The 25,714-nt window shown below is 42.5% G+C and overlaps 1 protein-coding gene across 3 annotated transcripts in view; it reads left to right on the top strand.

Moving 5' to 3' along the window:
- PCSK2 (proprotein convertase subtilisin/kexin type 2) overlaps positions 1 to 25,714 on the top strand; it is a 256,935-nt gene that overhangs the window by 107,125 nt on the left and 124,096 nt on the right. For all 3 annotated transcript variants that reach the window (XM_023217814.2, XM_023217815.3, XM_023217813.3), the window contains one exon: positions 23,540 to 23,653. In XM_023217814.2, coding sequence (XP_023073582.1) covers positions 23,540 to 23,653 — 114 coding nt within the window. The remainder of the gene's footprint in view (positions 1 to 23,539; positions 23,654 to 25,714) is intronic.

Below are 25,714 nucleotides of genomic sequence, written 5' to 3'. Positions count from 1 at the left end.
GGGGATGATAATACTAACAAGGATTAAATAAATGTAAAGGGCTCAGAACCATGCTAGCACATGGAAGTTATTCAGTAAGTCTTCACTGTGCTATTATTTCCATACATTTCTTCCAAGTATATATATATGGCTTCAAATCTAGATAGTTGTGTGTTCATAGTATGTTCACAACATGTTCAATTCATCTGGCCCATTCTCTCACTTCACACCTGAAGAAACAGAGACCCAGAAAGGTTAAGTAACTTGCCCAAGTAACACAGCTTGTCAGTGTTACTTACCGGCTCAAGTCACTTGTGCCCGGAGTCATTTTTCCCAGCATACTCTCCAGGCTGGGGATCTGAAAGAGCAGTGGTATCGGCACTCTGATTTTCCAGAGAAGATCTTTATATAGAAAACAGCTTTGCCTGGAGGGATCCAGAAACCTCCTGATGTAGGAATAACGTCTCTCACTAGAGTCATCAGAGTCACTGGAATGAGAAATTGCCGGGTACCACAGGCACACTGAATTGTAATTTATTTTTCAAATGTGTGGTAAGTTGAGGACACTGGAAATGAGCATGGTACAATGAGAATCAGAAAACAGCGGGTTAAAATTTACCAATTAACTTGGGTATGCCATATAATTCCCACAAGCCGCATTCTCTGCATCCACAAAGTGCAGTGAGCGGTGCGTCTCTCTCAGTGTGGTGACAGCTGTCAGTCCAGATTCTTATGGTGGGGGGGGGGGGCAATGGGTCCGGGGCAATGGGTCCAGGGCCAAGGATGGCCAAAAAATGTTCTCTGCTTCAAAAAACGTGATGGCTGACTTTAAGGCAGAGAAACTGGTGGTAAAGTTGAGGCTGGGGAGGGCCAATAGGAAGGGGCCATGAGGGGTGGAGAACAACACCTGGAAGAAAATGTTCCTGCTCTAAGAGAAGTAGAGAACCTGGAACCATGGGACCAGTACTTCTCATCCACACATCTATTGTAGGGGCCTGGGATGGAGATCTGCACCACCAACTGGATCTTCAAGCAAGCACATAAAACAGTGATATTTCATTTCTAATTACACATTCTCTCAGGCCTGTTGGGTTTCCCCTGCAATTAGCTGGCTCTTTACAAAGGCATTATCATATACAGCCGAAGGCCTTGGTTTCAGACTGAGGCAAATCTGGTGTAAAACTGGCAACCTGGAAATTGTGTGACTTTGGGCAAGTTTCTCAGAGTTTATGAAGCTCAATTTCCTCACTCGTAGAATGGTGGACAATTGTTCAGTTACTATTGCTGTGTAGCAAATTACCCCAGAGCCTAGAGAAGAAAGGAAACCACAGTTTTTTGGCTCACTATTTTGTGGTTCAGGAATTTGGGAAGGGCTCACGGTTCCCACATGGGATGCCATATACTTGCAATCATATGGCAGCAGAGGTTGGGGGGGATTGTCTGAAGACTCAACAGGGCTGGATGTCCAGGATGCCCCATCACATGGCTACAGGCTGGGAGCCCAGGTCCCAGCTGAGGACCAAAACTCAGCCTCTCCAGGACCATAGTCTCAGGGGGCTCAGACTTCCTTATATGGTAACTGGCTTTCCCTAGGTCAACATGCAAGATGTCCTTTTCTGATGTATTCTTGGAAGTCAGACAGCATCATAGCATCACTTTGTGTGTGTGTGTGTGTGTGTGTGTGTTTTCCTTGTCTAGTTTGTATTTGTTTGCTTGTGGGCTCTCTTATTTATTTCAATAGGTTTTGGGGAAACAGGTGGTGTTTGTTTACATGAAGAAGCTCTTTAACGGTGATTTCTGAGATTTGGCGCACCCATCACCCAAGCATTGTACACTGTCCCCAATGTGTAGTCTTTTATCCCTTGTCCCCTTCTACCCTTCCCCCTCAGTCCCCCAAAGTCCATTGTATCATTTTTACACCTTTGCGTCCTCATAGCTTAGCTCCCACTTATAAGTGAGAACATACGATGTTTGATGTTCCATTCCTGAGTTACTTTACTTAGAATAATGGTCTCCAGTCCCATCCGGGTTGCTGCAAATGCCATTATTTTGTTCCTTTTTCTGGCTTAGTAGTAGTCCATGGTGTGTGTGTGTGTGTGTGTCTCTGTGTGTGTGTGTATCACATTTTCTTTATCCATACATTGATCGATAGGTATTTGGGCTGGTTCCATATTTTTGCAATTTGGAATTGTGCTGCTCATCCCAGCATCACTTATTTCACAATAAATCAGTGGTTGAATCAGTCACATGCTCATCCAGGTCAAAGAGAGGAACATAGGTTCTACCTTTTGATGAGAAGAATAGCAAAGAACTCACGGACATGTTTTAACACTGTCACAATTATAATACCACATTATGGTATTGTTGAAAGAATTAGATATATAATCATTGTGAAGTATTTTGCATTTGGTGCTATTGTTGAGATTTTTGTATTTGCATACAGCAGAGAAACATGTTGCTGCCTCTGAGCTGGAGAGATGCAGGTTTTAAGAGACAAACACAGGTATATGCCATCCTTTCTTTAAGTCACAGCTTTATAAAAACCTAGTCACTCAAACCCAGGCCAGCAACTAGTTGCATGCCATTGATTGCTTAGAGGAATTAACCAAACACCTTCTCTGGGTCCCTAAGATGCATTGATCTCCTGCTTTCCTCCCCAGCTCTGTGCGAATGTCACTGAATGGTGGGAGGCTGTTTAAATGGGCAGAGATATTGATTTTCTTTTCTACCTTTTTGAAAGCTCTTTGCTTACCAGGTGCTGAGCAAACATCAGGCAAATGGCAGTCCACATAGAAATAGATGATGCCAGGAGCAACAACGGCAGTTATGGCTTCTGAATGTGAAGCTAGTTAAGCAGCAGGCGCCCCCACTACACACTCTGGTTTTAGATGCAGAACTACACATCATTGTTCACACTTTGTCACTTGCTAATTGATAATAGAGCTCACCCATGTGGCACTAAGTAGCATAGTGGAAAATATTTCCAACCAATCCATGGAAACAGCTCCATCCCTGTCTGAAGAGGGTTGACTGAAAACTGAGATGAACTGAGGGACAGTGATGGGGTAATGCGGTACATTTCAGAGGCTGGGATCTGCATCCTAGGTGTCCACGTGCAAAATCGGTCATACCCTTGCAAATGACAACAAAGTCCTGTCTTAGTCTGTGTCAGAGATGACAGATAAACACAGGTGAAGATATTTCTGGGTTTCTTTGATGTAGAGGACATCCAAGAAACCACACATCAACCTATGTTGCCATTGACACCCAAGGAAATGGATGTGTGGTTAACTTCTCCCAAAGAAAAAGCCAGGGGTTCCCTCAGGGAGTCAAAGGGCAGCAGATTGGAAATCACTCACAATTCACACCATTGGAAGGAAATCAACGATGGAGGATGGAGAAGAGCCCTGTTTGCAATATGTGTTTCCTGAAGGATACAGTCCCAGAGAACTTGCCTCAAAGAATGACAAAGGAGAATCCCCAGAGAGCGATACTTTTTCATGATTTTGTCAGATATTCTGAATTTAAGCAGATTACTGCTTTCAACAGAATATGATGAAAACCATAGTGGGGCATTCTTGGGCTTGCTTTTCAGTTTTTGCGATGTTCTTAGGGAAAAGGCCTTACTGGGTCAGGTTTGCCAGGCTCTGTCCTTGGAGCACATTTTCAGCACTTGGTTGGAAGAACTTTCATTTAACCCTCAGCTGTAGATGAGAACAGGATGCAGCAATTTTACTGCAAACCAGAAAATAAAATTGGCTTTTCTATCCAGGAAGGAAATAAAGAAAATTCTGCCTTATCTTACCTTATAAAGATAATTCCTTTGTTTTCCCTGAAATAAATAATAATCATTTAAAAGCATTGGGAGAGGTGTGCAGTAGTTTAGGCCCGTATCACATTTTGGGGATCCGATGCAGGAGGATCACTTGAGCTCAGGAGTTGGAGACTAGGGCAACACAGGGAAACCTGACTCTAAAAAAATAAAAAATGTTTTTTTTAATTAGCTGGGTGTGGCGGTGCATGCCTCTAATCCCTGCTACTCAGGAGGCTGAGGCAGGAGAATTTCTTGAGCCTGGGAAGTTGAGGCTGCAGTGAGCTGTGATCATGCCACTGCACTCCAACCTGGGTGACAAAGCAAAAACCTATCTACAAAAAAAAAAAAAAAAAAGAAAGAAAAGAAAAGAAAGCATTAATAGAAGAGAAAGAGGGAAATAAAGTCTAAATGTCCCCTTTCTGCATACGATATGCCTGGGTTCAGGTCAGGCAGGCACTGAAACTTGGGCCAGTTGCTCTTACTTGTCCCTGAGCTCAGGCACTTCCACACCTGCGTTCCCTCCAGACTCAGGTTCTGTCTTTTGAGGAAAAAACCTTACATTTTTTTTGAGGGTGGAGTTGTGTTTTTGTTTTTTTTGTTTTTTGTTTTTTTGAGATGGAGTCTTACTCTGTCGCCCAGGCTGGAGTGCAGTGGCACGATCTCAGCTCACTGCAACCTCTGCCTCCTAGGTTCAAGCAGTTCTCCTGCCTCAGCCTCCTGGGTAGCTGGGATTACAGGCATGTACCACAAAGCCCAGCTACTTTTTGTATTTTTAGTAGAGACAGGGTTTCACCACGTTGGTCAGGCTGGTCTTGAACTCCCGACTTCATGATCCACCCGCCTCGGACTCCCAAAGTGCTGAGATTACAGGCGTGAGCCACTGTGCCCGGCTAACCTTATGTTTTTTAAATTGTTTTTGCTGGTTTTGTTTTCTTTTTTCTTTTTTTCTTTTTTTTTTTTTTTTTTTTGAGACGGAGTCTTGCTCTGTCGCCCAGGCTGGAGTGCTGTGGCCGGATCTCGGCTCACTGCAAGCTCCGCCTCCCGGGTTCATGCTATTCTCCTGCCTCAGCCTCCCGAGTAGCTGCGACTACAGGCGCCCGCCACCTCGCCCGGCTAGTTTTTTGTATTTTTTAGTAGAGACGGCGTTTCACCATGTTAGCCAGGATGGTCTCGATCTCCTGACCTCGTGATCCGCCCGTCTCAGCCTCCCAAAGTGCTGGGATTACAGGCTTGAGCCACCGCGCCCGGCCGCTGGTTTTGTTTTCAAGTGAACTTTTTGCCTGTTCTGTCAGGATCATTTCAGGAGAGTAGCAACCCTAAAGAAAACTTTTCCTTTGACATCTCTCTCATTTTTAAAAAATTAAATAAATACTCAGTGAGTTCCTACTTTGCACCTGGCACTTCCGGGAACTCAGAAACAGATGAGAGAGGGCTCATTCCCAGGGAGAGGGATGGTGCGAGGAGATGAGATGGGGCTGGGACCTTCCTAGAGCTCTGAGTGCTATTGGGAGGGCAAACAAATACATGTCATTCCTGGAGTGATTAGGAGACACTGGCAATTCAAAGGGAAGACAATCTCAACATACTAGTGAGATAGGTGAGTCCAAATTGATAGCAGAACTTCCAGCATATCAACCCTCCGTAAAATTCAAGATAGAAGTCTTAGAAAGGATATAGGAATATTCACATAGCATCTTGCTTTTGAAGTAATTTTGCTGGCCTCATCAAGGCATGCCATCTAGTTTTCATTAAGAACAGCACACATTTTTAGGGAGATTTATTCAACAATTACTGTAACAAGACCCTCCCCTAGAAAGCTTCTTAGGGATACACAGCACTTTTCAGACCCCATAGAACAGTTGCATAAAAGTGATCAAAATCACAGGTCCCCATGAAAAGATATCTGACTTGAGATCATTCCCATTTGATAGCAGTAGCATTTGCTGTTGAGAAAGCATTCAGAAGTATTCCCATCCCCCACAGTAACAATAACTTTATTGTTGAATCTCTGTTTCTCTGCTCCGTGTCCTACACACCTAAAATTTTCCCTTTCAGCACGTTTATCTCTTTCTGGTAGAACTGCTAAAATTCACCTTTGTCATTACCAGTCCATTTCTGCATTGTGAATTCTGCTCTTTGCTGCTTTCAAACCAGATTTAATTTGGCTTTTGTGCTTGGCATCCCCTTCTTTTCTCTATGATTCTTCAATTTGCCTTTTGTTCCTTTTTACCTTTTGTATCTTTTGTTTAAAAAGGTAAAATTCTTCAGTTTTACCGCTTAACTTGATGTGTTTTTTCCCTCTCCATCTTACAGATTTGGGCCATTTCATCAAAATCTTGATGTCCATCCTAATTAATACACCAAGGAAATTTCTTCTGGTTCTTATGCTTAGTTATTTTGCAGTGCAGTGCTTTTCCCTGAATCTTCAGCAGGATGTTCCCATCTCCTGTTCCCAGCATTTTTCATTCCAACTCTCCTACGTGGATTTCTTTTTTCTGGCTTACTTATTTTTGAATGAGGTAAGCTTTACCCAAACCCAGAATTCACCACCAGACTCACTGCTGGGTTGTCCCTGGTCTGTCCATTAACTAAGGCACCTCCTGAGATATAGCATTGGAAGAGCACAGTTCTTTGCCAAATTCCCAATATTTAAAGGACTGGCCAGGTGCAGTGGCTCACACCTGTAATCTCAGCACTTTGGGAGGCTGAGACAGGTGGATCACTTGAGGCCAGGAGTTCGAGAACAGCCTGGCCAACATGTCTCTATTAAAAATACGAAAGTTAGCTGGGTACGGTGGTACATGCCTGTAATCCCAGCTACTTGGGAGGCTGAAGCAGCAGAATCACTTGAACCCAGGAGGCATAGGTTGCAGTAAGCCAAGACCGCACCATTGTACTCCAGCCTGGGAGACAGAGCAAGACTGTCTCAAATATAAATAAATAAAATAAAAGATTGCAGGGTTTAAATTGAATTTCTTCCTATCTTTATTGCATATTTCTCTGACACTGAACAAATGAAGTGATTCATAACTGGCAATCCACCAGGGTTCTTATGTTTCCATCCACACAATTAAACGTTGTGATTTATAGCTCCTAAAGTGAAGCAGGCCGCCACCAGTATCTACCTCCCTTCCATAAATTGTGTATTTTGGAAATGTATATGTTTTTTCTTTATTGATACATATTATTTTATATTTACCCTTTCAAAGAAGGGTTCTTGCTGAAAAATTCTCTTGTTTTCAGGAACCCTACAGAGACGGACCATCAAATGTGTTTGTCTGTTCAGCTGCACTGAATAGCTATACTACTTAGCAGCAATTCTTTTGAATTCTAGCAGCAGATAGACTATGAGTTCTGCTTTTCATGGCATGTCTTGAGTACTTCAGTGAGAAACTCAAGAGCACTAGGAAAGGAGTTACTATCCAGAAGCCTCTTTCAGACAAATGATTCTGGCAGAAAACTGTTTTTAAGAGGAACAGACATAAGAGCAGAATAACCACATGTACTCTCAAAAGTCAGACTTGTTTACAGAAAAATCTATCTCCACAACTGTTTTTTCGCAGTGTTCCATGAACATGCTCCAGGGCCACCTCTCAATACTCACGTGTGCAATATGTATTTTTGCATCTTTCCACTCCTGTTCAGCCTGCTTCAGCTGCTGTTCAGTGAGAACCATGTGTTCCCAAAAGTGTAAGGTTAGCCTGGCCAAAGGGGTAATTGATTTTCTTTGATTTGTTTATATAAAGCACTATCCAGTCCCATTTTACAAGAAGGAGAATTGGAGTAGACAGTTTAAGGAGTGGACTGTATATTGTAAATGTTCTTGAGTGATAAGGTGTGTGTCACACCCAGCACCAGCAAATTATACATACACACACATACAACAAAATTAGCATCATTCAGAAGTTCTTCCCACACATTTCAAGGGACATTGTTGCGATAGTGTTATTATTCCATGCTTACTTATTTAGAATGCATTTAGTGTTAAGCAATCCATAAAGTTCTTGTTTGTTTGCTTGTTTGTTTGTTTGTTTGTGACAGAGTCCTGCTCTGTCACCCAGACTGGAGTGCAGTGGTGCAATCTCCGCTCACTGCACCATCCACCTCCCTGAGGTCAAGTGATCCAACTACCTCAGCCTCCTCGGTAGCTGGGACTACAGGCATGCGCCAACATGCCTGGATAATTTGTGTATTTTTTGCAGAGACGGGGTTTCACCATGTTGCCCATGCTGGTCTCAACTCCTGGACTCAAGCGCTTCACCTGCCTCAGTCTTCCAAAGTGCTGGGATTACAGGCGTGAGCCCCCAGGCCTAGCCTATTTCTTTTGAGATAGGGTCGTGCTCTATTGCTCAGATTGGAGTACAGTGGCACGATCATGGCTCACTGCAGCCTTGACCTCCTGGGCTCTAGTGAGCCCCACCTCAGCTTCTCGAGCAGCTGGGACTACAGGTGCACACCACCACACCCGGCTAATTTTTTTGTTTGCTTGTTTTTTGTTTTTTGTTTTGGTAGAGACCGGGCCTTGCTACATTGCCCAGGCTGGTCTTGAACTCCTGGCTTCAAGGGATCCTTCCACCTCAGCCTCCCAAGGTGCTGGGACTACAGTCATAAGCCATGCACCTAGCCAACGTTTATTTTTTTATCACAACACAGTGAGGTTCCTGCTGTAATTATCCCGATTTTACAGGTGAGAAAACAAATGTACAGAAAGCTGAAAAGTCTTGACTAAGGCCAAACAACTAGCAAGTGGTGGATTCAGTATATGGGCCTAGACAGTCCTTCTCCAGAGACTGACTCTCACTCTCACTTTATTCAGCACTCTCTGTATTGCATAAGAAGAAATACATGTTGCATCTGTAGCTGAACTTCATACAACTCACACCAACTACATTTGGGAGACAGATTCATTTATTTACAAATTCCTAGTGGCCACCGAAACATCTGATAGTTAATAAGCCCATCTTAAATGTTTGTGGAAATGAATGGAATTAGATGGTTTTAGTAGCTTCAATTTGACTCGTCTAAGAAAATAGTATAACCCACATGTAGCTGTCCTCCTGAGGGTGGCCTCTGTTTTCACTATCTGCCAGCCATGAAACAGGGCTCCCTCATCCCTGCACAGATATCCTCAGTAGAATTTGTCAGCAATCAACCTCACTTCTCCAGCATGAATGTTAGCTCTCTTTCTGCATGTGGGAGGCAGAATAATGACCTTCCTCAAGATGTCCACATTCTAAGCCCTAGAACTTATGAATATGTTATGTCACATGGCAAGGTGGGGTTAAGATTGTAGACAAAATTAAAGTTACTAATAAGCTGGCTTTAAGACAGGGAGATTATCCTGGATTATCTAAATGGCCCCAATGTAATCACAAGTATCCTTACAACAGGAAGGCAGAAGAGAAAGTCAAGGTGATATCATACAAGAAATATTTCACCCACTGTTGCTGCCGTTGATGATGGAGAAATGGGATCATGACCCAAGGAATGAGGAAGCCTCCAGAAGCTGGAAAAGGCAAAAAAACGAATCCCCCCCCCCAACCAAAGAGCCTCTAGAATGAGCACAGCCCTACTGACACCCTGATTTTAGACCTCTGATCTCTAGAACTGTAACAGAATGAATTTGTGTTGTTTTAAGCCACTAAGTTTGTGGCCATCTGTTACAGCAGCCACAGAAAACTGTCCACCGCAGGATGAAAAGCCACTTTCTCCTGGTATATCTCAAAGGGCTAATCTAAGAGCATGAATTGTTCTGTACCTTCCAGGAGCACTATTGCAAAGTCGATTCATTACTTTTTTCATTTGTTCCGCATCACCATGCTGGGGCTCATTAACGCCCTGTCATCGGGTGCTCCATGCGTAAGTAGAAGTGTGTTAAGAATCAATCGCTCTGACCTTTATTCCTTGTTGGTGTTTTGTCATTTGTGGGCTGCTTGGCTTGACATATGAATTACTCTCCAGCTGCCTGGTGCTGGGGAGGCACAGACACCAGCCCCCAAATATTTCAGACATATGCCAATTGCAATTTCAACACACATTTTTTTCTACCGTCAACCCTGGAACTGTTCCATTGGCAAGGAATGAAATATGAATAAGAGGAAATAATTGACAAGGCATCGCTGTTGACTAAGGGGCTAACCTTTGAGGAAGATTAAAAACAGATGTCTTGAAGAAGAAGGAACTGAGGAAATGAATCTTCTCTCTCTTTAACTCTTTAGTTCATTGTCTTCATCCAAAAATTAAACTAACACACTCTGAAGAAGGTTTAAGGAAATCAGGAATTTTCAAGAATTCATTTGTATTCTGTAGCAGACAGCTTGTTTGTTTGTTCCCCATTGAAAACTTACAAGAAACAATACTGCAACCTTTGTTATAGCAAATAACTGGTGGGTGTATCCCTCCATGCCAAAGACATGCCAAGCATAAAAAATGTGCCTAGAAAAACAAATAACTTTGGAAGGCTGTTTTCCCGGTGCCTTCTCACCTCCTTTGTCTTAGTCCTTCTTCTCGTGATGGTGCCCAACCTAAGCCCTGTATCCTTTGCTGTTGATTTCAGTAGTATTTCTCCCTGACTTTCAGGAAACTGCCCAAGGCTTTCAAAATTACCTTTTCCATAAACTGCGTTCCTTCCTCAAACCAATCTCAACCAACATCTTTGCAAAAAGCTGCCTAATTAATGAGTTAATGCACAAGTGTGGGTAAGTGATAACACCTGGATGTGCTACCCTTCCCAGAGGACTTGTTTTCCAAATATTTTCAAATAGAGACATAATCAGCCTGGATAATGCATGCTCAAAATTAAAGCTTAACCCTTCATGGCAGGAGTGCGGTCAGTGTGCGTGTGCTCAGGGGAGGTGATTTGGGTCATTGGAGGCTTTCTTTGTGCCCCTCAAATCACATGATTTGTACCACTACCCAAATGCTGCCCCTGCTTCCACCCTGACGATGAAATGATTTCATGAATATATTGACCATTATAATTATAGCCAGTGACATTTATAGTATGTTTCATTATTCTCAACAAGAAAAGTTTATTTCATGTCATCCTCACCAGTAAGCCTGTGAGGTCAAGAATCCCATCATCCCCATGCTATACACCAGAAATCAACAAGCTTTCTGTAAAGGGTCAGAGAGCAAATATTTCAGGCTTTGAAGCCATATGGTCTCTGTTGCAATAACTCAACTCTATGGCTGCAGTGCAAAAGCAGCCATAGGCAGTGTATAAACAAATGGGCATAGCTATGTTCCAACAAAGTTTATTTACAAAAGCAGTCAGCAGACTAGACTTGCCGAATCCATGGTCTGGATGAAGAAAGCACAACCTGGAGAATCTGAGGACCTACCTCAGAACATGCACAAATCAGAAGCAAACCACTTCAGAACCCAAACCCTGTTCTTTCTTACTTGAAATTCAGTGCTCGTTCACTGAACCATGCTGTTTGGGGCATAGTCTTTGGCATTCATAGACTTTGGATCCATGACTTTGGATCAAATCCACAATACTCTCCACCCACCCACCTACTTCTCCTGTTTTCATCACACACACTTGTAAGGCAGCAGCTGGGGCTGGGGTACCATCATTAGCCTGTGGCCACGGAAACAGAGTCAAGGTAACTGACCCACAGGACCAAGACACGTGACCTTGATGGTATTAGCTCTTTCCATTGAAGCTTGCTGGCCATATATAGCATAATTGAATGAAACTGCAGAACAGCTTCAGTCAGATCCACCTGTGCCTTCGAGAAGCACATTAATGAGGCCTCCCTCCAGCACAGAATGGGAACTAGGCAATCCAGACACGTCCCCACCCAGCATCCTCCTTCTTGTTCACTAGCAGAACTGGATCATGAATCAACAAAATGAAGGAGGCTTTGCAAAAACAAAGCTTTTGGAACCTGTATTCCTGGGTGGTGCTGGAGCCATTCATTCCCAGCCAGGTGCCATGAGCACCTTCTCTGTGGGTCCTGTTGGCTCCCCTTTACCTCTCACCCCCAAGCACCTTTCCAGGGAGGTATAGTGCTGAGTGCACTGGTCAGATGTGGGGACACTGACTGGTCACAGCTGGAGTGAAGAGTGACAGAGACTTCTTCTCGTCCACCTACCCATTTGTTGCTCCTCCCTTTTGTCCTCCCAGGAGCTCTCCTTGTTATACTGAGGCCCTTTAGACCACCTGCAATGGGAAACAGAGCCATACACCTGGCCCAGGCAGGTTATCTGGGGTGCTACAATGTGCATGGTCAAAGCTATTCATGTCACGTATTAAAGAGACTTAGCTAGCTTTACTTCTTTACTGCACTCACATCTCAGGAGACACTCATTGAGAGGAACACGTCATTTTGGCCAAGAACAGCATTTAGGGACTTTCTAGCTTCTCCGGAAAATTGTCCTCTCAAGCACACTTCAGTCTAACCATCCCTGCCTTAACATCCAGCATAGAGCCTCCATCTTTTAAAATCCTTTTCCTTAATATAATTTCCTAAATCCATCTCCTAACATTCCCCCACCACACTGGGAACAAGCACAGCCCTGGCTGCAATGCACATGTTCCAGCCAATGTAGAAGCTGAGATTTCACTTTCTCAGGGTTCTCGTTGGCTGCCTTGGCACCTCGCTCCACGAGAAACATCTTCGATCCCTCCCTAATTACATTGATTTATCTCATGGTATACCTTGTATCCAGAGCTTTAGATGATAGATATCACTTTGTTAATATCTTGTCACTAAGACTCAATGACTGGAACTGTGGTCAGAGGCATGCAGCCATATCCTCCCTCCTCAATTGATCACCTTGATTCTTGCAAGATGGGCCAACCTCTGTAAATGAGGGCAATCAATACTGTGCATTCAGCCATAATCGTGGCTTAACTCGGTATTCTTTGAAAACTTAAGCTGTGCAATTTGCCTGTAATTGGGCTTTCCAAAAAGTCATACCTCCTGCTCAAGGAGGCAATTAAGCTGGCAGACTCCCTGTCTGCTGCCTGCTCCCTCCCTCCTGGCATCTGACTGCCATGGGTCAAGTCTTCCCTCTGCAGACCCCTCTCCTCTCCAGATCCCTGTTTGGATCTCAACAACCAAAGCCAGCAGTTGGTGGCAAAGCAGATGAACTAGAACATCTGAGCCTTGGAGTGGCCTTTTTCTTCCATAATCTCCCACGTCATTTCCAGCAATGGCTTTTGGGGGTTCCTTGCTTGATGAGCTGTGTCCAGCTCATCAATTCAAACACTGAGATAGCACACCATGTTGCAAAGGCAGAAAAGCTAGAGCCCCAACAGTGAACCCTCATGTAAACCATGAACCATGGGTGATGACGATGTGTCAGGGTCAGTTCAGCACGTGTAACAAATGCCCACTGTGCTCCAGGAGGGATGTTGATAATAATGGAAAGGCCGTGCATGTGAGGAAACAGAGCATATGTGGAACTCTCTGTGCCTTCCTCTCAATTTACTGTGAACCTAAAACAGCTGAACGACAGAAAGACAAGAAAGATGAAAGAAAAAGAAAGCAAGAAAGAAAGAAGAAAAAGAAAGAAGAAAGTAAGTCTAACAAAAAGATGTGGAGACGTGCCCCTTGTGCAGATAGGGACTTGTGTTGCATTTAGGACACGCTTAGGAATGGACTCCAGCTGGCTTCTCTTCCCACATTTGATTTGCTTTGTCCTGAGTTAGCTAAGAGCAAGAAAATCATCTGGGCCACTTTGGAGCGAGATGAGCCTGGCTTGAGATGTTTTGGAACAAGAGAAGTCACTACCCCACTGCCTTTCTACAATACAAAAACATTAGCAAAAATTATAGAAGTAATTGCTGGCGTTTCTCAAGTTCATGCTGCAGGCCAGGTGCTTACATGCACCAACACTTTCGGTCCTCACCACAACCAAAGTACACGTGGGAGCAGAGGAGCAGCACAGTACAGTAGAGAAGTACAGAGCTAGACTGCTGGAGTGTCGTGTCAGTTTGCAAGGGCTGTCATATGGGGAGGCCACAGCCAGGGTGGCTTAAAGAACAGAAATGTATGGAGGTAAAAGTCTGAGATGAAGGTGTCATCAGGGTTGGTTTCATCAGGGCCATGAGGGAAGGCCCTGTTCCGGGCTCTTTCCTTGGCTTATAGATGGCCGTCTTTACCGTGTCCTCACACCATTCCCTCTGTTGGTAACAGTGCCTGAATATGATGACCCTAGTTATATTGGATGAGACCCTACCCTAATGACTTTACTTAGTGACCTCTTTAAAGACACTATCTTCAAATACAATCCCATTCTGAGGTACTGGGGGTAAGGACTTCAACATTTGAACTTAGAGGGAACAGAGTCCAGCCCACAACAGGCATGACCCGTGGCTCCACCTTGGCTAACTGTAGGACCCTTAACCAGCCACTTGGTGTCTTCATGCCTTCATTCCTAACCTCTTATGTGGTTGTCGGGGAAAATAACTGAGATAAGGTACATGAGTACTCAGGGCACTGCCCAGAGCAACAGTCAGCCCTCAGTAAATGTCAGCCATCACTAGGGCTTATCCTTATTTTACAGGTGAGCAAACTGAGCCTTAAATGGGCTCCACAGCTTGCTGGAGATCCCACAGCCAGAGAACAACAGGTACAGAAGGGCCTGTAACTCATGTCTGCCTGTCACCAAGACCAAGCTCTCATCCACAATCCTACACTGCCTCCTTCACAATATTACACAGAAGGCAGCTGTGTGCCTACAAAGCAGTCAAATTATGTTCCCCTTTTTGTGAGATGAAGGATACACAACCCAATCCATTTCCATTCTTACCACTTCCCAAAGCTTGAAACGAAAGTCCTCAGACCTTCCTCTAACACCTTGTGGGAGGAAGAACTTACCCTGTCTCTGTCTGGTGCCCAGCTCTGTGAGGACACCCCAGAAATGCCTCAGATCTTCTACCCTCCCCAGGAAGATAACAATGACAAGGATGACCAGGCCAGGGCCCAGAGGGAACCTCTACCTTCAGCCCTAATCCTGTGTCCCATGTGGATGTGTCCTCAAGCCCATCCATGAGTGTTAAAAAAAAAAATCTTCTGCCTATAATAAAGACAAAGTACGTTACGAGGCAAATTAAGAGGTTTTTAACAAATAAAAGATTCATGCTCTTTGGGTACTTTCGCTACATTTTTAATACTTCCCCCAGCACACTGGCTCACTATGCTGGCTGCTCATTGGAATTACCTGGAAAGTTTTAAACACCGCTGAGGCTAGGGCCCATCCCTAGCAATTCTCAGTTCCCTGCTCTGGTGGTTGGCCTGAGCATAGGGCTTTTGCCACCTTCCCAGCTGATCGCACTGTGCTCTCAAGGCTGGGGACCTCTGCTTCGCGAGGACATCTTGTTGGCTTGTAGTGACGTTAACTCCAGTCTCTGCCTCCTCTAACTCCACATGCCTTCACCCTGTGTGTCTGTATGTCTTCACGTGGCATTCTCCTTGCTTCTAGGCCCTGATAGTATAATGACACCAGCTGTACTGGATGGAGAACCCATGCTAATCTAGTATGACCTCATCTTAACTAATTATACCTGCAGTAACCCTATTTCCAAATAAGGTCACATTCTGAGGTACTGGAGGTTGGCACCTTAATATATCTTTCAGGACAGCACAATCCAACCCATCACAGTGCTAAATAAAAAAATTCTCAGTGACACAGGAAATACTTTCACACAATCAAGGACATCATATATTAATAAACCAGTATTTTCAGCAACATGTTGGTTTTGTGTTTTATGCTCCTTTTCTTGCTCTCACTTCAAGCAAAGACGTCCCTCACCCTCTTTGGAGGAAGGTCCCCCCTTTGCTCCCCTTCTTCCTGGCCCCTCCCTCCCCAGCACAGTCAATGCTAATGAACAGCTGTTTAATTATCAGCCCAGCAGGGAAGTGATCATGGCCCAGGTCCTCAGAGAGTTATACGCACAGTTAAGTTGTCCCAGATCCTGGAAGGTTGACTATGTTATGTGCCCATAGGGTGAGGCAATGTGGCTTAGTCGGAAGTTCATAGCATTGAGAATCTATCAACCTGATGACTCTGCCATGTTTTAACTGCTGGACAACGGCTTCCAAACCTTCTTTTCCTCAACTGTAACAATACCTACCCCACAGTTTTGTTGGGAAGATTAAGGTCAGGCGTGGTGGCTCACGCCTGTAATCCCAGCACTTTGGGAGGCTGAGGCGGGTGGATCACCTGAGGTCAGGAATTTGAGACCTGGCCTCAAATTCCAGGGTTTCAGCCTGGCCAACATGGTGAAACTCCGTCTCGTTTAAAATAAAAATTAGCCAGGCATAGTGGCGCATGCCTGTAGTCCCAGCTACTCGAGTGGCTGAGGCAGGAGAATCGCTTGAACCTGAGAGTCGGAGGCTGCAGTGAGCCAAGATGGTGCCACTGCACTACAGCCTGCGTGACAGAGCAAGACTTCATCTCAAAAGCAAAAGAAAAGAAAAGAAGATTAAATGTAGTAAAAGTACCTTGTTAAGTGTAGAATAATATGCAAATGCACAGGGATGTTTTCTGCTTCATCCTAGCATGATCATAACTGGCACATCATAGAGAGACTAGAGGCGGATAAGGGATAAGTAGAGTTGCTTGGGTAACATTTGTGCAAAAATGTCAAATTAAGGTTCAAAAGTTGAACTAGAATTGTGAAATAGCCATCTGTTCATTTTAAATAAAATATTACCTAGTACCAATTCTACTAAAACTATTCCAAAAAATCAAGGAGACTCCTCTCTAACTTATTCTACAAAGCCAATGCTATCAGCATCACCATGATACCAAAATCTGGTGAAGACACAATGAAAAATGAAAACTACAGTCCAATATCCCTGATGAACATAGATGTAAAAATTCTCAACAAAATACTAGCAAACCAAATCCTGCAGCACATCAAAGTCAATTCACCACAATTAAGTAGGCTTTATTCCTAGGATGCAGTTAATTCAGCATATGCAAATCAATATATGTGATCATTACATAAAGAGAATGAAAAACAAAAACCATATTATCATCTCAATAAATGTAGAAAAAGCTTTTAATAAAATCCATCATGCCTTCAAGACAAAAACCCTCAACAAACTTGGCATTGAAGGAACATACCTTAAAATAGTAACAAGAGCCAGCTATGACAAACCCATAGTCAGCATCATACTGAATGGGCAAAAGCTGGAAAGATTCCCCTTAAGGACAGGAACAAGACAAAGATGCCTACTCTCACCACTCCTATTCAGCACAGTACTGGAAGTCCCAGCCACAGGAATCAGGCAAGAGAAAGAAATAAAAGGCATTCATGTAGGAAAAGAAGAAGTCAAATTATATCTTTTCATTTATGATATGATTCTATACCTAGAAAACCCTAAACACTCAACCAAAAGGCTCCTAGAAGTAATTAAAAAAAAAAAAACTTCAATAGCATTTAATTTACAAAATCAACCTGCAAATATCAGTAGCATTTCTACACACCAATAACGTTCAAGCTGAGAGCCAAATCAAGAACACAATCCCATGTATACTAGCTATAAGAAGAATAAAATACCTAGGAATACATCTAACCAAAGAGATAAAAGATCTCTACCAGGAGAACTATAAAACACTGCTGAAAAAAGTCATAGAAGACACAAACAAGTGGGAAAGCAGTCTATGCTCATGGATTGGAAGAATCAGTATCATTAAAATGGCCATACTTCCCAAAGCAATCTACAGATTCAACACTTTTCCTATCAAACAACCAATGTCATTTTTCACAGAATTAGAAGAAACTATTCTAAAATTCTATGAAACCAAAAAAGCCCGAATAGCCAAAGCAATCCTAAGCAAAAAGAACAAAGCTGGAGGCATTGCATTACCCAATGTCATACTATATTATAAGCCTACAGTAATCAAAACAGCATGGTACTAGTACAAAAACAGACACATAAAACAATGGAACAGAAAAGAGAACTCAGAAATAAAGCCACACACCTACAACCATCTGATCTTCAAGAAAGTCAACAAAAGTAAGCAATGAGAAAAGGCCTTTTTATTCAATAAATGATGCTAGGATAACTGTCTAGCCATATGTGGAAGAATAAAACTGGACCCCTTTCTTTCACTATATACATGAATGAACTCAATATAGATTGAAGATTTGAAAGTAAGGCATCAAACAATAAAAACCCTAGAAGAAAACCTAGGAAATACCATTCCGGACATAGGCCTTGGTAAAGATTTCATAATGAAGACTCCAAAAGCAATCACAACAGAACAAGAATTGACAAGCAGAACCAAATTAAACTAAAGTGCTTCCACACAGCAAAAGAAACTATCAACAGAGTAAACAGGCAACCTAGAGAAAGGGAGAAAATATTTGCAAATTATGCATCTGACAAAAGTCTAATACCTAGAATCCATAAGAAACTTAAACAAATCAACAACAAAAAAAAAAACCATGCTTTAAAATGGGCAAAGGACATCAACAGATACTTCTCAAAAGAAGACACACAAGTGGCCAAAAAACGTGTGAAAAATACTCAACATCACTAATCATCACAGAAATGCAAATCAAAACCACAAGGAAGTACCATCTCACAACAGTCAGAATTGCTATGTTTAAAAAGTCAAAAAATAGGCTGGGCGTGGTGTCTCATGCCTGTAATCCCAGCACTTTGGGAAGCCAAGGCTGGCGGATCACGAGGTCAGGAGATTGAGACCATTCTGGCCAACATTGTGAAATCCCATCTCTAATAAAAATACAAAAATATTAGCTGGGCGTGGTGGCACACGCCTGTCGTCCCAGCTACTCAGGAGGCTAAGGCAGGAGAATCGCTTGAACCCGGGAGGCAGAGGTTGCAGTAAGCTGAGATCATGCCACTGCACTCCAGCCTGGTGACAGAGCAGCAAGACTCCATCTCAAAAAAAAAAAAAAAGAAAAGAAAAAAAAAAGCCAAAAAGTAATAAATGCTGGTGAAGCTGTGGAGAAAAGGGAACACTTACACGCTGTTGGTGATAATGTAAATTAGTTCAGGCACTGTGAAAAGCATTTTGGAGATTTCTCAAAGAACCTAAAACAAAATTATCATTCAATCCAGCAATACTATTACTGGCTATATACCCAAAGAAAAATAAATCATTCTACCAAAAAGACACGTAAACTTTTCTATTCATTACTACACTATTCACAATTGCAAAGACATGAAATCAACCTAGGTACCCTCCAAAGGTGGACTGGATAAAGAAAATGTGGTATACCTCATATACACCATGGAATACTATGCAACCATAAACAAGAACAAAATCATGTCCTTTCCAGCAACTTGGATGCAGTTGGAGTCCATTATCCTAAGCAAATTAACACCTGAACAGAAAGCCAAATACCAGATGGCCTCTCTTATAAGTGGGAACTAAACATTAGGTACACATGGGCATAAAGATGGGAACAGCAGACAACGGGGACTACTAGAAAAGAGGAAGAGCAGGGAATCCAAGGACTGAAAAACTGCCTATTGGGTACTATGCTTACTACCTGGGTGATGGGATCATTCATACCCCAAACTTGAGCATCATGCCATATATGCATGTACCCTGTGAATCTAAAATAAAGTTGAAATTACAACAAAAATTTTCTAAAATTTTTAAAAAGATATTCTCATAGAAATAATAATGATAGCCAGTAACTAAGACTTCTCTTTCTTATATTTTTTGTCTGTACAAACGTGTAGGCCAATGGCCCTATTTGAGGAAGCATTCTAAAACTAAATACAGAAGTGAACTATACATTATTTCTTGAGAAGGGGAACAATTAAGTTGTATACATGTTATTGGTATCACAACTAAATGGTAATAAAAGGTATAGTGTATGGAAGGATAAAATTCAGAGAAGGAGGAAGAGAGAATAAGTCAGTGACCTTTTAGTAATAATGTGAAAATATAATTTAGACACTCGGAAATATTTCTCTGACATTAAGGGCTTTATCATACATAGAATTGTAACACTGCAGTCTTTCCCAGAGGTCTTGCAAAATAGTTTATAACTTAATCTGTCTGGTCATGGTAGTTTTATTTATAATGGAAAACAATGTAAATGACTAATAAGAGAGAAATGGATAAATTGTGGTATATGACTCTGGAATATTTAGGTAGCCATTAGCAATTAAAATATGATAGCTAAGTAGCAGCATATTAAATTCTTATGGTAGGATACTCAGTGAAAAAAGAATTCACAACTTGTTCTATAGTATGATTATTACTCTTTAAAACTTAAGTATGAATATGAATTAAGATTGAATGAGAACCCAGAACAATAAACATGATTAATAGGGTTACACGGTATCATTGTGGGGAAAAAAAAGTTTTCCAGTTATTTGTGTGTAACAAGTGAAAGCATATATTGTTAAAGGTGTTAGTCTCTTTCAAAGTGTAACTGTGGACAAGAAGTTACAGACAGACTGACAGGCTCAGAAAGCCCCCTTCAGTCTCAAGACTCCTAAATTCCTGAGTTGCAAGGAGGCAGTGCCCAGAGAGTGCAGCATTCCTAGGCATCACTAGTTTCCATTAAAACCTAATTTACGGAATTAAAAATTAATTTCATGGAAATGAATTTGAGCAGTCTTTTCATTAAAGCGCACTTGATCTAAATGAGTTTGGAGTGACTGTAATATCCATTCCTGCACTGTTATTTATAAAGGTGAAATCTGATGTGAGTATAATTGTTCTCACGCTACCAAGAAACAACATATTGCTGAGAGTTTTCAAATTTCCATGTGATAGTTGCTCTTGCTCCCCGAAGATCCTCTCAAGGAAGTTATTGATGACAAGGAGTCCAATAGAATGGGAATCCTTCAGTGAAAGTCAACCAAGGCCTCCGTTTAGTGAGTAGAGCAGATAAAGGCCTCTCGTTGTGGGACCAAAATGGGAAGAGGCAATGGCCAGTCAGATGCCTTCTTTCCCAAGTGCAAGAGGCACTCTTGCTTCCATAGTAAAAGAAGGTTGTGAGATGGGTGTGTCTGATGGCTATGTAAATGTATAGCTCTCCAGGTGGAGGGCTATACATGTACTTCAACATTTTAAACATTCTGTTAATGAATACGCACACATGTGCACACACGCGCACACACACACAGAGCTATGGGAATACGCTGCACAAATCTCTGACTTCAGGGAAAAGAATTGACCAAGGCCCCCAGCTGCTGCACTCTGAAATCTGTCCCTGGGCCAACAAGGCCACACTGCCCGCAGTGACTGAGAGCAGCAGGGACACTCAGGCAGGCCCGTTTCTGGGAGACACAGGGCTCCTCAGATTTAATCCCCAACAGTTTTACCAAACCATCCTTAGATTACAGGGGAATCAAGGATGAATTCGCCCAACTTTGTTCACTGTTCTTTACTTGGGGTCAGACTTACATCACAGTTTCTTGTATTTTTCTCTCGTAAAATACTTGCACATTTAATCCCATCTTGGCAATGGCTTCCGAGAGGATATATATGTGTGTGTGCATATATATGTACATATGTGATGGTACGACACACACATATATACGCACATACACACATATATTTATATGTATACAAACATACATGTGCATAAGTATATGTATATGTACCTTTGAATTATAATTTATCTCCATTTGATGGGCATTAGTTAGGTCCAAATTTTTGCCATCATAAAAACACCCATCTATCCCATTTTTCTAATAATTTCACTATCTCTTTGCGGAGTTTTTTTTTAAGTTTGCCACAGTGACCGTGACTGTTCCTTGTTGGAATATCTCCAAAGAACTCCCAGAGCCAATGCCACGCTTAACACTCATTTTCTACATGTACAGATTTTCTGGTGTGGCTAGAATTTCTCTGGAAAATGAGCTTCAGGCCTTCTCGTGTCAGTGTGCAGAGTAAAGAGGTGAGAAACTAGCCTCTCACAGGTTCCTCTGCAAGGCAGCACAGTAAGGAGGGGAAGGGTTTTCTGCCACGTCTGTGGTCTCTTCGTTCTTCTCTTCCTGCCGTCACTCTTGACCTGGACCCTGCTGTTCTTCTCTCATCTGGTATCCATTAGAGTTCTTGATGACAAGCAACAGAAATTGATTCTGCTTCACTTCAACCAGAGAGAAGTTGTCAGGAAGGTATCGGGGGCCCACAATCAATGGGTGGTTGGAGGATCAGTCTTGAAAGCTCCGGGGCTGGGCTGCAGGAACACAGTGAGGATCTTTTACTAGGAGAGCTTGGTGAGTGAACCTCCAGGGTAGATGGGCTCCAGGGGATTCTGTTCCTTGTTTCACTTTCCCAAGATTCAAATCCTGGGAGAGAGACACCCACAGAGGCACCCCTAAGGCAGAGGGAGATTCTAGTGCCTCTGGCAGACAGGCACCTAGAACTGCACTCCCACCAACACAGAACTTGATGGATTGGAGGTAATTCCCCCAAATACACTGGGGAGATTTGGGAAGAGGAAAAACAAATGTTGGGCTACAGTATAATAGTGATATCCAGCAACACCCTTTTATATATGTGCATAATCCTTGGGTTTGCACATGTTCAGGGACTGGCCACAACTGTTGCATGATAAATTAGTCTTTGTCCAAGTGAAAGCAAGTTTCCTGATTGAGACAAAGCCTAGGCATTGCCAGGAGCCCGCTTGAACTAACTCAGCTCCTAAGTTGCATTTCCATCCAAGAGCTTGGGGTTCTTTCTCACCATCCAAAACTGAAATATTGTCAGTGCCAGGACAGCAACACCATCTGTCAGTTTCTTGTCAGAGGTTCCTCTCTTACCTTCTAGGACTTTGCTGTGGGATTTGTTGGCTCTCCAGGCAGGCTTCATTGTTGGTCTGTTTGTTCTTGTCATGGGGAAGTTTTCTTTTTCAGCAGATTCTCAAATGTGATAGTGCTGTCAACAAATTAAAGGCTGGAAAGCCCTCCAGAAAAAGTATCTGTGCTGTTTTCACTCTCTCCCTTCCTGAATCCACATCAGTCCTCTCTCGTTAATAGAAATCTTCCATTGTTTTATTTCACTTAATGACCCCTACCACATTATCTTGTTTAAGAACACTTTTCTCAGCCAGGTGCGGTGATTCATGCCTGTAATCCCAGCCCTTTGGGAGGCCAAGGCAAGTGGATCACCTGAGGTTGGGAGTTCGAGACCAGACTGACCAAAATGGAGAAGCCCCATCTCTACTAAAAATACCAAATTAGCCAGGTGTGGTGGCACATGCTTGTAATCCCAGCTACTCGGGAGCCTGAGGCAGGAGAATCGCTTGAACCTGGGAGGCCGAGGTTGCAGTGAGCCAAGATCACGCCGTTGCCCTCTGGCCTGGGCAACAACAGCGAAACTCTGTCTTAAAAAAAAAAAGAAAGAAAGAAAGAAAGAAAAGATTACTTTTCTCTATCTAATTCTTACTTTAGGGAAATTCACTTTGAGCCATCACCAAAGCCTGTCTATTCAGTGCAACCGTAAGTAAATGCTCTCGTAAAATAACCGTAACGGGTCAGGTGCAGTGGCTCACGCCTGTAATCCCAGCTCTTTTGGAGGCCGAGGCGGGCAGATCACTTGAGCTCAGGAGCTCGAGACCAGCCTGGGAAATATAGTGAGACTCCCCATCTCTACAAAAAAAATACAAAATAATAATAATAATGGTAAGGTGAGCATGTATATGAGATGAACTTGCTTTTGCTGAAGAAAAAAACAATGCACCTGATGTACAAATGAAATTTGGATTCATAGAGACAAATTCCAGAAGAGGGAATGTTCAGATTATATTCAGGTAATATGTCAGCATTGTCATTCCAGGTAAAGATGGCTTTACAGCAGGAAGGATTTGACCGAAAAAAGCGAGGTTACAGAGACATCAATGAGATCGACATCAACATGAACGATCCTCTTTTTACAAAGCAATGGTATCTGGTGAGTGTCTTTATGTCCTTTTGGACATTTCTCATCTTGAGACTCTGGATAAAAGATGCATTCTTGTATCCTCATTATTCACTAGGATGTTAGCCAGTATCCAACTCAGTGACCCTCTCTGTCCCCTTCCATATGTATTGATTTTCTGTCACGACCTGTGCATCTAGTTCTCTAATCTGCTTTCTTCTGGAACTGCTAAGTAGCCCTGGTCTCCTAGGGTCCAGGCTATGACCAACAACTGATGGAATTCTCTTTGATTCTGAAAAAGTGCACCAGTGTATAACTGAAGACTTGCAAAACTATATAAAAGTCAAATCAGAGGTCTGGGAAGAGTAATGCAGGGGTCTCAACAGACAGAGTAACAGGGGACATAATGAAGTCACAGGCCTGAAAGAAAGGATTCAATGACTTCCCAAGGGGCTAGCAAGATAGCTTGGAGACTAAAGTAGCAAAAAGAGCATCTATTAATGCTTCCTAAAACAATGGCAGGAAATCAATTCCATGGGGCTTAACTGATGAAGGCTTGGAGGCACTAAAACCCATTTTGTCTGGCGAAGTGAGCATTTTGTGGGTCACCAACAGTTCATCATGATCCATTTGGACTGGCCAAGCTATGTTTAAAAAGGGATCAGTGACTCCAAACCAAGCTGAACTGCAGGGCATATTGACAGAAAGGGAGTGATTAATTTGTAAATGTGAATGTAACTTTATTTTATTTAAGATTAAAAAGTGATGAACAAGAGAAAGAACTAAATTACAGCCTTGCGGATGGCTACATTACAGGAATTCATCACAGTTTCCCTCCTGGGGCTGCAGAGCTTGACTCTGCCTTATGCTTTTTGGCATGGAAGTCCGAAAATCCAATATGGGTAATTGAATGAGTGTATTTGTGTTAGTCAGGATAGGCTAGGTTTGTTGCAATAATGAACAACCCTCAGATCGCAGTAGCTTATCAAAAGCAAAGCTTGTTTCTCACTTTTGCTACACAGCCCATGCTTCATAATTGCTCAGAAATGCAGGCTGACCAACCTCCATCTGAGCTCCATTCCCACACTGCTTTCATGAGCCCCTCAGCAAGGAAAAGGGATAATAGAATTTTTAAAAGAAACTCTTAAAATTTCTGCCTGGATGTGAAAAATGGCACGTGAGATCACATGGCATTGGCCAAAATTAGTCATCCGCCATTCTAACTTCAGAGTGCGTGGAGAGGTGTAGTCTTAACATGTCTCTAGAAGAAAGAGCACGGCAAATTTTTTAAAGAGCCCTAATGACAATTACACAATGTTTTAGCAACATCACAATAGCCACTGATCACTGTGGGCTTTTGCCAATACAAGTTCTGACTTTATTATTCTTTTTACAATCCATCCTGGAGAAAACCTACAGGGTAAAAAGACGCATGAAAAGACGGGAGTGAACGTGTTAATGTGGAATTGCTGTTTGTTTTCCTTTCTTTCTCTTCTGAAATATTTTTGGGGGCCAGGATGAGGGGCTTTAGGATTTATTTTTCAGCATTAGAACATGCACTAAAGGTGAGCCAGTTTTCTTTAATTCAGTTCAACAAATACTTTTGAACCAGACTTAGTGCAGTGGCACTGAAATTACAAAGATTAACTAGGACATGTTACCTCCTGCAAAAGATATTGTTATTTAGTAAGAAGTTATCTTCAAATAAGAATAATCCAAAACAACACGCTGTAAATTCAAAACATGAGGTATAAACAAAGAGGTATGAAAGTGAGCATTTAATTCTAAATCAGGGAGGGTTTCCTGCAATAGCAGCTCTTTTATAGAAAAAGTTTAAAGATAGTGATCTAGTTATAAGATATGAGGGGATTGAATCTATGTTTGCATATTTACAGAAAACACTAAGTGTTTATACACAAAAAAAAAAAAAAAAATGGAGAGGAAATGCTATAGGTAGGTTAGGAGGGACACCCAAAAGCACTGTTTCATGGAAGTGGCCTTTGAGCTGGTCCTGGAATATTAGATGGCTATAGAGCATGTCAAGGAAATATGTACATGGGTGCTTTACGACACCAAACTAATACCATTCTTTGC

The sequence above is a fragment of the Piliocolobus tephrosceles genome, chromosome 20, assembly GCF_002776525.5.
Source record: "Piliocolobus tephrosceles isolate RC106 chromosome 20, ASM277652v3, whole genome shotgun sequence".
Classification (NCBI taxonomy): domain Eukaryota; kingdom Metazoa; phylum Chordata; class Mammalia; order Primates; family Cercopithecidae; genus Piliocolobus; species Piliocolobus tephrosceles.
This window is presented reverse-complemented; position numbering and strand designations above follow the sequence as displayed.